At 49.0% G+C, this 18,117-nt stretch overlaps 2 protein-coding genes across 2 annotated transcripts in view; one reads left to right on the plus strand and one right to left on the minus strand.

Moving 5' to 3' along the window:
- LOC119113964 (uncharacterized) overlaps positions 1 to 14,033 on the minus strand; it is a gene marked incomplete at its 3' end in the record, with an annotated part of 34,276 nt that extends 20,243 nt beyond the window's left edge. Inside the window, 1 exon segment of the mRNA XM_037238202.1 lies at positions 13,971 to 14,033.
- Positions 1,692 to 6,560, plus strand: LOC119113633 (snake venom 5'-nucleotidase-like). Its single transcript, XM_037237920.1, has 2 exons — positions 1,692 to 3,498; positions 6,547 to 6,560. Exons 1-2 carry the CDS (start codon positions 1,800 to 1,802, stop codon positions 6,558 to 6,560), a joined length of 1,713 nt encoding a protein of 570 aa, XP_037093815.1. The 5' UTR covers positions 1,692 to 1,799.
- Positions 14,034 to 18,117: the final 4,084 nt, after the last annotated feature.

Consider the following 18,117-nt stretch of genomic DNA (forward strand, 5'->3'; position numbering starts at 1 on the left):
CGTCACTATCAATATGCAAAACTGTTTTTGAAAACCGTTTATCAAAAACTTGTTCATCATCCGTAAGCAGAAGCAGTGTGATTGGCAAAGCAAGAGGCTTCAAGACAGTGAAGGATTTAAATGCTGCAAACCTCAAACAGAGCTGTTGCGTTCACTTAAGTACGATAGGATATATTGCACCGCTAGGTTGCAACGGAATTTACTGTCATTATAAAGTAGTTAAGCACTTTCCCCAGTAGCCTGGTGAGCTTATCTGATTTGAGGTCGATTTCAAACTGCTGAAACATGAAACTGCATCGCGATAACGTTCGAAAATTACATGTTCTGCATATCACTCCAAGATGTCTCCACGAACGGTATTTGGCAGATACGTTAAGACAAACAAAGTTGATTTTGCCGACTGTGATTCTTGACTTTTTGCATACACTCAATATCTTATCACGGACACATGCATGCATTTATGCATTCAAGTTGAAACATAGCAAGATGAAAAGGTTATTCCGAAGGTAGATAAGATAAAGGCAAGAGGTGATAAACGTTAAAAAAAACATTCGTAGCAATAATGACATGGGGATACATCAAAGACAAAGTTCCAAAACACACCTTAGGGACACAGAAACACACACACAGACGCCTACACAGTCATACACCCCCATACCCACCCCCACCCCTACACCCACCCACACACCCACACCCACATACCCACCCATATATATATATATATATATATATATATATATATATATATATAGTTACATATTCATCAAATTTCAGCTAAGTGGTTGCATAGTTCAGGTTAGAAAGACGCCAGGGGCAAAGTGCTGAGTTCTGGGAGGCAAGGCGCTGTGAAATTATATGATATTATACAGGAGGCGCCGCTTGCCCGCCTCAGTCCTCACGCGCATGAGTCCTAGATCATTGTCATGACTGGTAGAGCGTGAGCGAAGAGAGCAGCTGTCGTGTAACAGAGAGGGAAGAGCCTGATGCCCTGTAACGCGCCTGAAGCATGCTTGTTATGAACGCATGAAAATACGTTTAATAATAGTGATGCGTCGTACCTCTCGTGACAAATCAATGAATTACTTGGGATAGCTTTTACGGCTGTTTTGGATAATGATAACTGGGTCAAGCTGCTTGAATAATTTTTCCGTATCGAAATAGCACGCGTGTATATACGCATATGTCATATGATTAGCGGGACAAACAAGGAACAAGGCTGACTTGATCCATGGTAGTTACTGCAAGGAAATGCTAAGACGTAGTCGGCGCTTAGATGTGGGCGTATGTTTGCAGCAATGCGTTTACGATCTAATAACATGGTCATTTACACGGTCCCGCACATTCACGGTGAGTGTCTTTTGAGTGGCAAACACATGAGTAAACAGGGCGTAAGGTGAAGCGGTAAGGGTGTGTTGTGTTCCTGTTTGCAAACAATTTGTTCATAGTTCTCACACTGACATAAATTGACTTTCAACACCCTGGGAGAGCTAGTATATTGAACCTGCAGTACCTCCTGACGCATGGAAGACCGATGACTGCCCGGATAAACACTCTGAGCTCACAGTGCCCCAAAACCAGGAGCTCAAGGTCATTCGTGTTTACATGAATGGATGGTGTCACTAACTGAATAAAGCGGGAGTTCTTATTCTTCTAAAACCACTTTGATATACCTTTTTGATGAAATAGAAGGCTGCTGCTGATGTTCCCACGCGTAAATGGGCCATAAGGCGTTTAGGACTGGATTTTCCATCGAAGGGTGAAACTTGCAAGTAACATGACGATAATCTCCACAGATCGTTATGAACAATTTGTTCATCACCACGCTGAGTCTACTGGTCCTCGCAGTAGCTTCCACAAGTGCTCTGTCCTGGAGAGAGAAGCTGAAAATGCCAATTCTGAGCATATTTCACCAGAACGACATACACTCGCACTACGATCGAGTCCTCTCCTCGGGCGACCCCTGCGCGCCATCTTACAACGGCACCTGCTACGGTGGCTTCGCTGCGGCCGTGGATTACGTCAAGAAGAGCAAGGCAAAGGCGGGCCTGCTCAACGTCAATCCGGGTGACTTCTTCCAGGGCCACATCTTCTACACGCTCTTCGGCTGGAGAATGGCGGCAGACATCGTCTCTCAGATGCCGTACGATGCACTGGGCCTCGGTATCCAGGAACTGTTCAGCGGTCTCGACAGCCTTCTCTTCTTCATGCGACGCATCGGACCCAAGTTCGTCTGCACCAACGCCGACTTCAGTCAGCTGAACCGGAGTGTGCAGGACGAGTTGAACACGCTGTGCCCGAGGTCGCGCGTCATCAATGTTTCAGTCATGCACAGTGAGCAGCCACTGCCAGTGGGCATACTGAGCTACACGGAACCAAACATGGTCGTGGATGCCAGCTCTTATGGTTTGACGTTCACTAACCCAGCTAAGGCGATCAAAACCGAAGCTACAAGGTTGAGTACGCGGATGGTGAGTGCGTTGGTCGTGCTCAGCTGCGCGGGCCTAAAGCGCGACCTGGAAATGGCTCGGAAAGTGCCACTGGTGGACGTCGTGATAGGAGGGCGCTCACACGCGCTACTCTGGCCCGGGGTTTGGCAGCCCTTCATACCCGACACGCCTGATGATCCCACAGACCACGCGAGCGGCGTCTATCCCCAGGTGGTGAAGCGCGTCGACCTTAAAAGGAACGTCTCGTCGACCGCGCTCGTGGTACAAGCCTATAAGCATGGCAAGTACATGGGCGGGATCGACATCGCCTTCGACGACGACGGGAAAGTGCGTGAATGGTGGCCAACTATCACACTGCTGGGACCCGATTTGCAGGAAGACAGCGGCGTCGTTAAGGTGCTGGATGAATACAATCGCCGGCTGGACGTCAAGCGAAGTCAGGTGGTTGGTCAAACCCTTGTCACTTTGGAAGGCAGTCGGGAAGCCTGCCGGCGTAAGGAGTGTAACTTCGGTAACATGTTTGCTGACGCGGTCCTCTGGGCTAGCCAGCGTCAAGAGTTCAAACTCACGAAGCCTGTCAGCATAGCTCTTATTAACAGCGGTTCCATGCGGCGTACAATGCCGCCAACGAACATCACACTCCACATGCTACTGCAGGCGCTACCGTACGAAAACACCATCACCATCGTCAACATTACTGGTAGGACCCTCCTTGAAGTACTGGAGACTAGTGTTTCAGGCATTGAGGAGACCCACGGCGGCTTTCTTCAGGTTTCTGGCGTGCGGGCTACCTACAACATCGCGCGACCAATCGGGTCCCGTCTGCTGTCGGTGGAAGTGCTCTGCAGCTACTGCAGCGTCCTGCGCTTCGCGCCTGTGCAGCAAGACAAATTCTATGAGGTGGCAGTCACATCCTTCATGGCTGACGGTGGTGATCATTACACCATGATCCGTGACAGCCGGATGTCACAACGCTCCAAGAACATGTTGGATGTGGATATCATACTTGAGTACTTCAAAAATTTCTCGAAAGTGTACCCGCGCGTAGAAGGTAGGACACTGCTGCTCAACGAAAGCGTGCAACTGAGCTTATCGAGCGAATCTAGGCCTTTGGTGGTACTAGTCATGTGGTGTGCCGTGATATGCATCACTTTGGCCTCCTGATCGCGTCGGTTCTCTTCATCACGAAGCAGCGGGCCACGCCAACCGCCAGCGGAGGGCGGCGGGGCTGGCGCGGCTGCATGTTGGCAGAATGTTGGAGACGAGCCTGAACCGCACCTTCATGTGCCTCAGACCGTTGGCACACCGGCGGGGTGATGTGTTCCCTACGTCACGGCGTCAAGTGTCATGCACGTTTGTAGACTGTTGTTCTCGCGTAGAACCCGAAGCTCATTCCAAATATAGGCATGTTTGTTTTGACTTGGGGACCTATGTAAATACTCACCACTCCACGATGGCGCTGAAACTGCGTCCGCAATGGTCCATAAACGCCATCTGCTCACGACACGGTCCTGTACGGTAACCAGCGGACGCAAACTGACGTCGTTCTCGGTATCTTTGGCGACCCTCAGATTGTTTCCTTCTAACACGCGCCCGAATGGCCGTTGCCAAATTCATAGGGTATGTTGGCCCGTACGTGAACTCACCTAGGTCACCAGAAGGTAAATACCTGTTTTTACCAAAAGGTCGCCTGCCCATTTAAGGTTTGACCTTTCTGAGGTCATGATGACCAAAATTATACAAAACTGCTTTGAGTTCTGCATTTGAATAGGCGAAAAATATTTCGCTGGGCAGTATGCACCGAAAACAAATGTTGGCCTGGGTCTTTTTAGGTCAGTGACCTATTCGGATCTTTAAGCAGTCCATGGGAGATATATAATACAGTTCCTGTCATCAGTAAATTCGGAGTGAGTACTAGAATCTACCCTGTACAGCAGGCCTTAAAGTAATAAAGGGGATGGGTTTAACCTTGTTCTGACCTTCATACCTGACCGTAGGTCAATGGAGTTTGCTCATTCAATTGTCGTCTTGCCTAAAAAGCTATCTCAAAGATGTGTAGCTTCGTCTAGCACTCCGTTGTCGCATCAGATTGAGAGATTCCCTGCAAACTGACTTCGCTGAAACCATGGCCTGGCCTTGACCTGCCGTAGATCAGCGACCTTATAAGGTACGTCTAAATTTTTGGTGATACCAAACAATCTGCTATTAAATTATCTACAGCCATGAAAAATTTGGCGCAACTACGCCACGCTGTTCGGAAACCACTCCGGAAAACCTTCCGGGGTCAAATTGACCCCACCGAGGGCGTTTTAACATTGCAAAGCATGATGCATGGATTCATGTTATCCCTTGGTGATGATGTCGATGAGTTCATTTCAGACGAAAAGCCGGACAGTAGACCTTGCCGACAAATTAAGCCATAGCTAAAACAAAAGGTTTTGATATTACATAGACTACCTAATAACGTTTTAATTGCCTTTATCTGTGTTATCTGGCGACACAGCAGACGAGAGACATATACCTGCGCCCATCCGTATCGTCGTCCAGTCTGATTAACAAAACGATGTGTTTTGGAGTGCAACGCAATTTCCGCCATTTATCTTGCAAGAAATATTACACGCCTGCAGTTTTGATGTAATCTGATGCCTTGAATTGGTATCTGCTACTGCGCGGTCACGGTGAAGTATTTTACATATTTCATTCACCGCTCGGGTGCATACCTGATCCAGATCCGCAAGGCGTAGTCGATGTAGTATGTGACTCATGGTCTGACTGTCTGTCTGTTTGTCCGTCTTTTTGGCTGCATCGTAAGGCGCACGGATAAAACAGGTCATTCTGACCGAAATGATCACAACTGGCGACAAATTACGCTGTCAGTGGTTACCGTTTCTAAAGTTGAAATACTTATAACAGTATTACTCTGATTTCGTTCGTGTGTCCCTCTAAAACAGATGGTTTTAGGAGCGTCTGTCTTTCGATGCACCCACCCGTGGCGGGTTGGGGTGGTTCGAGTGACTAAGAGCTTCCTATTCGGTCTACGGATCATTAAAACTAGCTGCGATCATTAACATGGGTTGCGATTTGTGAGGCACGACTAGTATGTTAGCCAAGAAAGTTTGAGTGTACATCACGCTCACAATAACAGCCGAAGGCACTGTGTGGCTGTATTCATATTAAGAACCCGCCAGACTGCCGACCAATGAAATCAGGCCATATCTTTGAACATGCTGGCTGACATTCTCGGTTTTTCCTATGAGATGTTTGCTTACAGCCGTTCAAGTTGCGCAGCCCGGGTCAGCATTGTGTCATGCCCGCCCTGGGCCTTTGATCACCGGTGTTCTTGCTGTGAAAATGAACATTGTCATTGTTCATTAGTGTATGGTGTTGTGCAGCACACCCTAGTTTTCCAATTAGCTGTTTTATGCAAGAAGGGTCTTGCCAGTAATGTCGACGATGGCGATAAAACTGGAATACGGCGGAGCATCTATTAGCACGTAGGCTGTGATGCTTAGCGGCAGCCTTTTACGTCGTGCGCAGCAGCTGTTAAAGTGCCTTACTGACAGGACGGCAGAGCTGGGATTCTTCGCGCTACATAGCCCACAACGCTGCGTCAGCGGACATGTTGCCGTAGCTGCATTCCGCACGCGAGTTTACTCCCGCCTTCTAGGGTGACCAGACTCTGGCCGATCACTCGAGCTCGCTAGCTATTCAGCCGCCAGTCGTAGTCATCCAGCATTTTGATGACGACGCTGTCTTGCGGCAGACTGGGCCCCAGCAGCGAGATGGTCGGCTCCCATCGACCATCTTACCCTCTGAAAAGGCAACAGCGATGCATCCCGCGCACTTACCATGCTTGTAAGCGTGCGCAATGAGCTTCGGATCTGTATCTGTGCCTCTGTTGGATCTTTCTTTCACGCAAGTCCGATGAAGGAAAGAAGGCTGCCCACAAGTGCTGCGCGGTGCCCAATGCCACCGAGCAGAGGCAAAACGACGCATGCGCCGTCTGACAGTGACGCCACGGCGCATGCGCCATTCCGAAACAGCGTGCCATGCGCGGCTTGGCTCGAGCGCGGCTGTGCGCCCGGCCGCGCGGTTGCAGAGCGCAGCTTCTGACACGGGTCACGCCCGCTGGTGGCCGGCGCTGCGGCCGGGCAGAGTCCACCGGGCAGCCTCCCTGCACGGCGCATGGAGGCTGCAGAATGCCACTGGTGTTGTTATGACCAGCCCGGGTGTGACCGATGCTGCGTGACGCTCCCAGCCTCCAGCGGTGGATCCTGACTTTCCAGCATGATGGAGCTTCTCTAAAGAAGAACTCCTCGTATTCTGTTCACTACATTTTCAGATTCTTCTGTATGCTTTTTTCTATACGGGAAGCTACCCTTTTGTGCGCAGCCCTAGGCAAGTAGGGGTGGTACGTATATACAAGTATGGAGTGCGTTTATTTTCTCCAGATCATGATGGAGCCGTTCATTTTAAGGCCAAGTATTTTGAGGCAAAATGAATGGAAGTTGGCAGCTAAATGCCACCTAAATCAAGCACAACACTCGATTCCAAAGTTGTTTACGGCTGGCAGGCTAGTCGACGTGATCAGCTGATGGCTGATGACTAATGCAAGGTTTTCCTTTGACGGCGATTAAGGAGTACAAAATATCCTAGCACTAAAAATGTGTTACGAATGTGACGCACAAGTATGCGAAGTGGCGCCAGTTCAATAACTAATGGAAATGACATATTCGACGTCGCCGGCGCTTAAAATAATCTTCGGTGATCGCGCTCTGAGGACCCAACACAGTGTTGGGTCCTCGTTCTCGTGTAGATATCAAACTTGTGTATTTGAATTTATTTAGCCAGGCTCGTACACACGAGCAGGTAAAACACCTTGGCTTTCGCAAGCACATATGGGCTTTCTGCAACAGAGAAAGGCCCTTCTGATGTCACCGTAAGAGCCCAAAACCAATGTGGAGTGTCCCGGAGCGTTCAAAAGTACCCCGGGGAATTTACAGTTAGGTCCTCGTCAACGACGTGGGCCCTCCGATAAAATGGGAAACCCAAGGCCAACAGGGACGGCACGTGAGCGACTGACGGTGACGCGGCGGGCCAACGAAGACGCTGCCGTCAACAGTGTTGGGTCCTCAGAGCAAGCGAGGAGAACCAAAGACCAGTGTGATGGGGCCCCCTGAGCGATCGGGAGTGTTTCGGCAGGTTAACATATAGGGCCTGGCCAGAGCGCAGGGCCTTTTGACCAAACAGGAGTAAGCCAAGACCAGTGCGCAAAGATTAATGCCCTCAAGTGATCGAGAGTGCCACGTCAGATGAACGTATACGGCCCGGCCAAAGTGCTTGGCCTTTTGACCAAACGGAGTAAGCCAAGACCAGTGCGCAAGGATCAATGCCCTCGGGGGATCGAGAGTGCCACGGCAGATGAACGCGTAGGGCCCGGACAACAGCGTAGGATTCTCCGGACAAGTAGAAAGAACCCAAAACCAATGCGAAGGCCCCTGAGTATTGAGTTCCTCGGTGCATTAACTTATGTGGGCCTCCGAGCAAGTGGAAAAAGCCCGAGACCAATGTGAAGGCCCCTGAGCAACCAAAAGTACCCCTGCAAGACGCATGGGAATCCAGCAAAGCGCATGACACATTTCCGACAAAATATAAGAACCTGTGGAGGGCCCCTGATCGATCAAGAGTGTCCCGGAATGTTAGCAGACCGAGCCCCAACTGTAGCGTAGGGCGCCCAGACCGAATATCAAGAGACCAAGGGCAATGTGGAATGCTCCTTGGCAATCGGATTGACCCGGCAAGTGAACGTAAAGGGCCCCCAACAACAGCGTAGGGCCTCTGCACAGCGTAATGAGCCGTTTTTGGTTGCCTGGAGCACCAAAGACGCCCAATTTTGTTATGTTTTGTGTTAAAAGGACTGCGTCCGATCGGCCGGTTATGCGCCGTCTCGGAGCCTGTGGGCCGTGTTGGGAACCGGAGGGGGCATGACCCCCTGCCCCTCTCTCTGGATCCAACACCGCAGGTTACATGACCGACTTTGTCTTGAGTTGTTATAGCGAGCTACAAGCACTGTAGCTGCTTGAAAGAGTCATAGCGTGGTTCAGTTGTTGGGTTAATTTCCTTCCACCCCTGATGTATGTGTCATGCTTCGCATGGGAGAGGCGCATCGTGTCAAATGCCAACGCACCCGTTTGGAGCAACGCAAAAGATAATAAGAAGAAACCTTGGTGATTCTGACTGATTTACGTTTTGCAAAGCAGGAATCGGATTTGACCTCGCCAGCTTCTAGAAACAGCTGCACTGGCCCGCTATGTTTCATTCTAGACCGGTGATCAAAACCAGTGAGCGCACTCAACGGAATCAGGGGGCCATGGAAAGCAAACGTCGTGCCCTGCCTTCATTGCAGGGGCAGCTTGCAAGCGCAAGAGTAATCAGAGCCGAATAGGTCACGTCCTCAACAGACAGCTTTGTAACGCCCGCAACACTCGATCAGAATTGCCTCTCAAAAACGAGGCATCTCCCATCACCCGTGCTGCATATCAGCACGCCAACACATACCGAATAGCATTCCCTCCCAACGCGGAAGACATATCGTGCACCCAGAGCGCACGAATCCGTGTGCAATGTCCGCTCAGGTCTGCATTGCTGGCTCATCAACCCTGCCGCCCCGCATCCACTGAGGTCTTCGCGAGAATCCGGTTCATTGACTGGCCGCTAAAACTGGGCACCAACGGTGCTTCTGGTGCTTACCTCTGCAAGGGCATTAACAGGCCGTGAGCCCATACTAAATGTACAGCCTGGTTTCCATGGCAACCGATAGTTTCACGCGCTGTCCAAGGCGAAATGGTTTGTCCCAAGACTTGCTCAGCGGTGGGAAGGCACCTTGTGCATATGGCATCTTGCGAGGGCTGAGTAGAACTGGTTGCCGTTCAGCGTTGTAACGATGATTTAAATCACATGGAGACCCGGGTCAAGAAACAGCCTGAAAACCGGACAAAGGAAAATAGAACGGGAAAGAGAGAAACCCGTAGGTCTTGGGACTAAGCCTATCTTCAGGTGGATGAAAAGATGGGAGGATAGGGATTGGGGGTGCCAACGAGGCGACACGGTGAGTAAAAAAGCTTTTATTCAAGACTCGAGATACAGGGGGGGGGGGGGGGAGGGAGGGGCGAGCATCTCGGCGTATCGCTGTCCATTGACGTCATGCGTCCTCTGGCTCTCCTCTCAACCGGGAAAAGGTGGCCTGGGGACGGAGATTGGTAAGTTTGGCTTCATCCAGCATTGTTTCTGCATATTGTTGTGTTGAGTCAGTGTCTACGCACAGTACAGTAACTGCCGCCATTGTTCTTTGCCGGGCACACTGGTCATTAATGGACTTTAACATTCGCGGGTTTCTGAAGTCTTCTCTTGCCATTAGTGCTTAGTTCTATTTAATTTACTGATCTCGTGGGGCATGGCAACGAGCGTTAGTCGGTTCCTCACACACGTCAAAATCTAGCAATTTGTCTAACCAATGGTGGATACCGGCCGCAGGCAAAGTGGAGATGACTCCGCTGATACGTTTACGCTTTTAAGGTCGTGTTGAAGGCACTCTCGTGGTTCTCAATGAAGCTGTAAGCAAATAAATCTGAAAAGATACACAATGGGAGTCCATAGCTTTAGCATAGCTAGTATTGCTGTTACCGATAAGTTTCTTCTCGCGTAACTACCATGCAAAACAGTTTTCATTTCCTGTTTGCCAGCATATGGGTCAAAACAGATCCATTGTTTTAAATATTCCAGGCAGAAGTAGACATTCAACCAGTTTTTGGGTTGTCTCTTCCAATCATATGCGCTAGAACGCTTTTAATCATTCTTAATATCTTAATACTTCAGTTATTGATAGATCAAGACAATGGGGGACATCAAGTAATGGCCGATCTGTTGCTTCACGTAAGAACACTCATTTCGGGCTCCAACAGCTTGCGTTATGCGGGGTGGCTGGCTGCGATACTTGGCTGTGACCGTTTTCCCAAAACAGCGTAGCCATTTCGCGCAGTCATAGCTGATACACTTCGAAGAGTTCAGCCTTACCCTTCCCGGCGGGCCAATGGCAACCGGTGTTATCTGGGGTCGGTCTTACGTAAGCACATCCAGTACAAACTGTTCCACATCTATGGATGCCTAGATCCACGTAAATGAATGCCTGCTTGTCTTGCAGATGTACCGCGGATGGTGGAAGCATTTCGGTCCTTAGTAAGGCATCAGTAGACTGCATGGCGGTCGAGTCTCCAGATGTGCATATGGTGAGCAGTTGTTCACCGATAGCTACATTAGATATGTATTGAAAACCTAGTCTCACTTTCATACTAGTAAAAATTCGCCGTTTTATAACAGCTTCATGGAGGTATTTTTCATAGCCGAGAGCAGTGTCGCAGGAGTATTTTTACCGTGAGGAAATTATAAGATTTGTCAGCTCGTCTGCTGGCCTGGGGTCACAGTGGCCCGGTGTCTCACACGATTCAGCGCCTTTCCCCCAGGCGTTTGATAACGGCACCGAACTCCGACCCGCCAGAGCCCATCGTAAAACCGGCCGGCGACGCCTCCGCATGTCCAGCGAATACGCCATGCGCGGGTGACTGCACCGTGGACCATGCAGCTAACGGAGACTGCCGCGCAGCAAGGCGGCTAGCGGCCCGTCGCCATGGCGACCGCCGTCTGCAGCGCGCGCCCGTGCCGCCGCCGCCCGCGGCGGAGGGCGGGGACGGGGCGGCGGTCTAAACGTCTGTCAGCCCACTACGCTGCGGAGTACGTGACGATGATTGTAACGGTCTCCTGAGGCGGCCGGTTTGAATGGAGCGGCGTGGGCGCGTGTTTGCGGCACCAGAACGACACGCGTGGTTGCGCGTAATGCGGGGCTGTGCGTGGGGGCGGTATTTGGAGGAGCGAGCGGCATGAGGAAAGCAGTGGAAGGAAAGAGGGAGAGAGAATGGATGAAAAAGATGAAGAAGAACACAAGGAGAGAGGGAGCGTGTGAGAGCGAGAACAAGACCGGGAGGGAGGGGGGATTAAGTCAGAGAGCGAGAGGGGGAGTGGTGCGAGAGGAACAGAGGAGGAATGGGCGCAGCGAGAAGCGGCCGGCAAAACATGCTTGGCCATGCGTGAGCTGCTATTTATAACCGAACACTCAGCCATTAATAGTTATCACATGAAAAATGCATGATACGGACGTATGAACAGCATATCAAGGTGTTTTCGTCCCACTTAACCACTGGCGACAGGGGTGGTTCTTCAACCTTGTTTTTATATAGGGGGATTCAGTACACTCTGGCTTTGGTCACTGAGCCATCAAATCATTCCGAAGAGTGCACTCGATTTAGTTACCTTCTCACTTTTACACATGCATACGCAGGCAAATATTGCTCACCCTGTATAACCACAGACGGTGCCATTTTTTTTCATTTCAATAAAATCGCAGTTTTTCACGCATGTACTAGCACACCGCTGCTTGCTCTCCTGAAAGGCAATTTTTGACTGAAAATATCGTATATAGTTCGCAAGCATGCATTTGGTTCCACCATGGTATCAAAATCACAACACAAAAAATCGCGGGAGTTTTGGTACTGGATGCAGATCAACAAGAAGTGCATGCTAACCCCACTTTATGTTCCTCGCGCCTCTGAGCACATTTCCTCAAAATTATATTTTTGTTAACAATCTTCGTCCGGAAAAATTATTCCCATACACTTCAACCAGTGGCAAATTTGTCATAAGCAACCTTTCATGGGCCGCTTGGATTCAGTGTGTAAGAAGTCTTGGCCAAGCTGGAACTGGGGCACAGCCAGAATATTCTTAAGGGAGGAGTCCGGGGCCCGCTGGGAACGCGTCACACCGAACTGTAGCGTTCTGTCTGGAGCAATCTATGGTAAATCACGAAAAATCCTAAGTGGATGGGGGCTGGCCCCTCCCTTGGCTACGATCCTGAGCATATAAGCGTAAGCATATAGGACACACGGAAAAGATCACCGACGCGGTTGGGTTCTTTACACCACTAGATACTTGTGAGCGCTGTATTGTATGCAACCATTTTTCAATGCTCCGTGAAGCAAGAAACTCTCAACGGTCAGAGGAGGCGAAACGATATTTTTGGGGCTGAACTGACAACCGATATTTTGAAAGAATGAGCATCAGAGCTGCGGTTCACAGGCGCAGCCAGGTATACGAGAGTGGGAAGTGTTTTTTTTGCGAGTGCTTCGTCCACTCATCTAGTCAGTCATCAATTTATAAGTATGCATCTTGAAGTTCATTGGTTTTGTTGTAAGGCATCTTTGAAACTCTTACTTATGCCACTTTCAAAACCGCCACGTTTCTGTTTCCCACGAGACACGACTACTCCACGACTCACCGTTCTCCTGGATAGCCATTCGAAACTCGGAACATGTCGTTTTTGCAAACCTTGTGAACGGTTTGACAGTCGCTGACGCGGAACATTCTCGCAATAGGACCTCTGGCTTAGTGTTGCCGTCGCCTCCGGGCGTGTGCCGGCAGCTGAGCACGACCTGTTGTTCTCGTGACATGCCAGGGCCGGTAGAGCTGCCGCGCGATGTCACGGAGATAGCTTCCTGAGACGACCAGCCGAGGCGACCGCACACTGGGCCCTGCTTCAACCAGGAGCGTCTGCCGCGTGCATGGGCGCCACGTGTGCTTCGCGGTAGGGTTATTGCGCCGGGTTATCTCGCTGGTCTAAAGCAAGCGCTTTTGTTTGCTCAGCCTTTAGATGTCGAATACTAAACAGGCGGCATTCACTCGCGTCGTAGCCTTCGAAAGCTTTTGCGATCCACGTGCGCCGCCAAGAGGAACGGAGCTATAAACCGCAATTAGCCGGCATTGCGGGCACAAAATGGGAAAATGCTCGGCGTCCACGCCTCCGCATACCATCCGCTAAGAAGAGCAATTACGATCGGGCGGTTTGACTGGTCTTCTAAACAAGCCATTCTATAGGTCGCTGTCCTGATGGATTCCCAGGTAGGCACTGCACCTATTTGTGAGGCGGTGGATCGGTACATCGCTCGGATGCCTGTCGATCCGGCTTTAATGGAGGCATTCCTTCTGAGCCGGCTTGACATTTAGCTCTAGGGCGGTCGCGGCTGGCTGCCGGGGACGGCACACGCGATTACAGCTCGGCACTTGAACGTCACTAGCGTCACGCGACTGTGACGCTGGTGACGCGGCCATCTGTGCCGCACCACGCACTCCCGAGTCTGTTTAAATCGCGGAACATCACACATGTCATGCTGCAGGAGAGCCCGAGATGGCGTGAATAAAGATACTACGAATGGACAGAGAGGCGATAATATACGATGGATGATGACACTAGGAAGGAAAGAATGCATGAAACTAAGGGTTCTAGGCGAACCTAAGGAACATTCTCCAAAACATGCATGACAAACTCATTAACTATTCACAAGTGCGGTGTTTTTGCACCCCAAGGAAACGTTTCGATTTCTTCTACCGTCTAAACCCACTCATAACCCGCGCACCTACCTTTCCTCCAGTTCTTTGCGAAAGCTCACCCGTCGGCCCACTCCAAAGATCGATCGGCCCAAGTCACGTGCATGCCGAACTGAGCCGACCACAGGCACCACCCCCACTCCCCCACCGCAGCGCCAGCACTGGAGCCGGCCGCCGGTCGTCCCATGGCCGTCTACTGCGCAGCAGAGCCGCGCAGGTGGGGAGGGGCGGGCGGTCACGGACGGCGCTCGCTGGGGCCGACGGGGACCGGGTAGTGTTCGTGGCCTTCGTGGCAGTTTCGTTGAATTCAGCCGCGGTCGCCGCCACACCTGCCAAACTTATTAGCTGCCTGGGCAAACTTATTATCTCCGCCCACACTGTGTTCTTGTATTGACCGTACCTGCCTTGCACAAATAGGTGTAATTTCCTGCTTAGTTGGGAATGGGAGCTCACTCAGGCTCCAGCGCTTCCCCCAACTTTGAGAAGGAAGTGGTCCAAATCCAAGAAGAAACCCGTTTGTTGGCGAGTTTTAGGGGTAGCTTTCGTCATTTGTTACCGTTTGGCCCTCATAGCAATTCGGCAAAACTACGTTCCTATTTGCACACTACCCTGCACACCATGAGACACTTCGGCCGGGTGAGCACAGGTACCCGGGATGACCTTGCTTTGGGGAATTCGTTTTCAGTTCTAATAAAGAGTATTAAGGGAAAATGTTTTTGTTTTAAACATGTTTTTGGGCAATGCGATCGCGTAATTAGTTGTTTATCGTATATCGTGATTTTTTTCATGCTCTCGCTTTGAAGGATCGTATTATGTAGCCACTTTCCAGATGGACTATATTGTACATCTAAGAGATCCTATAAATAAGGGTTTCGTCGGGGAAACAAACCCTGGGGCATGTCGGAGCCATGTTGAAGTGGTCCCCCGCTTCAGAAAAACTGTAGTCTTGGATTTCCAGTGCCTGTCAGATGAAACATAATCTACCTGCAATGTAGCTGCACAAAGCAGCCCTTTACAGACGGAGTAAAGAGGATAAGCAGCGTATAAGGAATGCACTTTCCAGTTATTAATCGAAACAGGTAGCAGATACCTCCTTGTAATTAGTTGGTTGCGCATATCCTGGACATAAGCGTGCTTGAGTTCGATTTCGGATGCGGACTCAAGTAAATATTGCAACATTGCTCTTGTTCTTCACCAACAGCTGTTTTCAAGGATTACGGCACAAAACTTTTTAAACTTTTTAACAGCTTTCAACGCTCATTCTTCATCACGCGCCTTTCATCAGCGACTTTCGGCTAAAAATGTCTCAGAAAATAAAGAACGTCGATAATGCTAAATTCGAAGACGAATAATGTGATAAAATTGCAATTAGCTGACTAAAAGCAGGATCATGTTCAATAAACAGCTGCGATGCTAGATCTCTTCCTACCGAAGCTGCTCAATTTATTTTCAACATTTATTGAATTTATTCAGTAGCATTTTTGACGCATCCGCAACAAAACAAACTCCTATAACTTTTTAGCGTCTCTATTCATACATATGCAGCACTCAAGTACGCAGCCTACGTACGGTACATACAGGGTTTGCTTACAGTGCTGGCAGAGCTTACAGGGCTTAAAAACATTAAAACGATCTAATGTGAATGATTCTTGGATGAAATGATTCACAAAGCCTGCTTTCTCCATACAGCACCGGTAAAAACAACAATGGAGCAACCAGCATCTAACACCCCCGACTGGTACACATTGGCCATTGCTTGCCAGGCCTACTATTTTCTATAGCATTTTTATTATAAGGGTGAGCTAAGGGTATGAGATGAAGAGATGTATGCAAAGAGCCTCTCTAAGTGTAACATATTAACTCTTAGTTGGCCTCATGAGGTTGTTACCTATTGCGTGTTAGCAGAATTGCGTGAAAGCAACATTTTCGTTGTCAGAATGCGTACAATAGAACTTCATACTAACACGAGAACTTCATAGAAACTATTTTAAACACTTGTTATGAAATTCAAGTACATTAATCCCTCGTGAAAACTGTTAATATTGCAATCATATTGCTGCATTTTTATCATCAACTTGCAAAAAAATGCTACGTTTGTCAAAGAGTTTGTGTTCCAGCTTCTATAAGCACGTGAGCACCACCTTTGTTTCGTGTGCATCCAAAACAGTCGGGTCAGTGTTTCTTGCTTTGGCCCAGTGAGAAGCATCACGTCCGACCCTGACCTTCTCCGAATGCCTCACTTCATTCTCAGGTCATATGTCTTGCGATGGATCACTCCTTCCTTAACTGGTTCACCTTATCTCCAATGTACGGCTTTCAGCTTCTCATTATGCACGCTCAGGGTCTGGAATAGCTACCGGGCCATAGCAGTCGTACGGTTCCTTTTCGCATAATGAAGTTACGAGAGAACATCAAGCATGACAAATCAAATCTGACCTGAGTTTGCCCATCTTGCACAACATATCCTACCCCCAACATCCAAACATTTGAAAAGACACTTGCTAAGTACGCGGAGTTCCTGGTTTTCTCGCGTGTCGCTTGATCTGTTCGGTCTATCTCTTGATCTGGACGAGGGGCTAAGGGGCTCAGGATGAAGTGTCTGAATCCCGCACGCCTAAGAGATTTTGCTGCAGTGCAAGTGGTATCGTCTCCTCTCCGTCTGAGCTGGTTAACTTTCGCATCTTTTGTTTGGTTATATATTTTAGTATCTCTGTTTGTTGGCACCAACTTTGTATTTTTAACCGCGGGAAAGCATCCTACCGTGTGTGTTGTAAACAGCTAAATAGATGTGTTCATTGGAACACACGGTAGATTAGCTCAGGACTATACAAACCGTAGGTAACCCAGCAGCGTAGCCACTATGCTTCCTACGAAAAAATGAGCCGGTGGGTGGAAAGAACCCATCACAAACTGCCTAATGAGCAGTCATCACAGACAAGTAGGTCGGTGATGCCTTGGCTGCGTACAACTTCCAACACAAAGCTGGCGTGAAACGTGGCAAGAGGACGGCATGACATGTGGGCGATTGATGAAATTGACGAGTGGAATCTAATCTCCTTGGGACGCAACATTTGTTTTCCTAATTGCGTACGCTGCTCCAAGTTGCGCATTCATTTGTCTTCGGCAGTGAATTAAAGTTCAGTGACACACACACACACACACACACACACACACACACACACACACACACAACACACACACACACACACACACACACACACACACACACACACACACACACACACACAACACATATATATATATATATATATATATATATATATATATATATATATTATATATATACATATTGTGGTCGGACGTTTTATCCAGGGGGTGAGAAGGTGCCTTTTCCCGGCCACAGACGATATTTGGAACGGTTCTGAATTGTCACCTGGGGCCAAATCTTTAAGAAGCCGCTTGCGATATATTTCTAAAGGCAAATAAACCACAAAATGCTGGGGAAATTAAATGCAACGAGGCCGTAACCATCAAACATTTTTGTTTCGGGTAGATATTTGCATTTAAGTTTGAGTGCTGGCCATCAGACGCCTGAATGTAGGTTTGAGACTAACCTAACCTAATTATCACATAAAGGCATATTACTTAACATAAACAGTCTTAAGGCGTGTAGTTTTCTATTCAGTGGGGGCGGGGGGGGGAGGGGGGCAAGCGGAATTGTGCCTCCTAACCAGTAATACAGTGTTCTGTTTTAATTATAATTTTAATCCATTATTAACCAGTTGTCATATTTTGGGGCTGAGCCCTCAAATTATTTTGAATAATTACACCCCCGCTGCCAGCTGCAAAAGAAAACTGCATAAGATCTGAGGAGAAAGCTGCTTTAAGTTCATTTCGGAGGTAAGCTCAATCACTTTTTCCTGCACCCTCTCCCTCCCCCTTATATCCCTAACCCCTACGAATTTTGCAAAACTGCGTTGTTGTGGTCCTACATTTACCGATAGCATGGCTCTACAAGCACCAGAAACAATATCACTTTTGTTTTCGTGACATCATCGTTCAATCAGCTAAAAGCGGTTAGCGAGGCTTTACTATCTGGTATAATCATTGCCCGGTGCAGAGCTTGCGCTTCCCAACATGATCCCAATTATTTAGAGCAAAACCCACACAATGTTGGTATCAACAGAGTGCAGACAAACATTTTTGAACATCTCTAGCA

The sequence above is a fragment of the Pollicipes pollicipes genome, unplaced genomic scaffold (genome assembly GCF_011947565.3).
Source record: "Pollicipes pollicipes isolate AB1234 unplaced genomic scaffold, Ppol_2.1 Scaffold_7262;HRSCAF=8765_pilon_pilon_pilon, whole genome shotgun sequence".
In the NCBI taxonomy this organism is placed as follows: domain Eukaryota; kingdom Metazoa; phylum Arthropoda; class Thecostraca; order Pollicipedomorpha; family Pollicipedidae; genus Pollicipes; species Pollicipes pollicipes.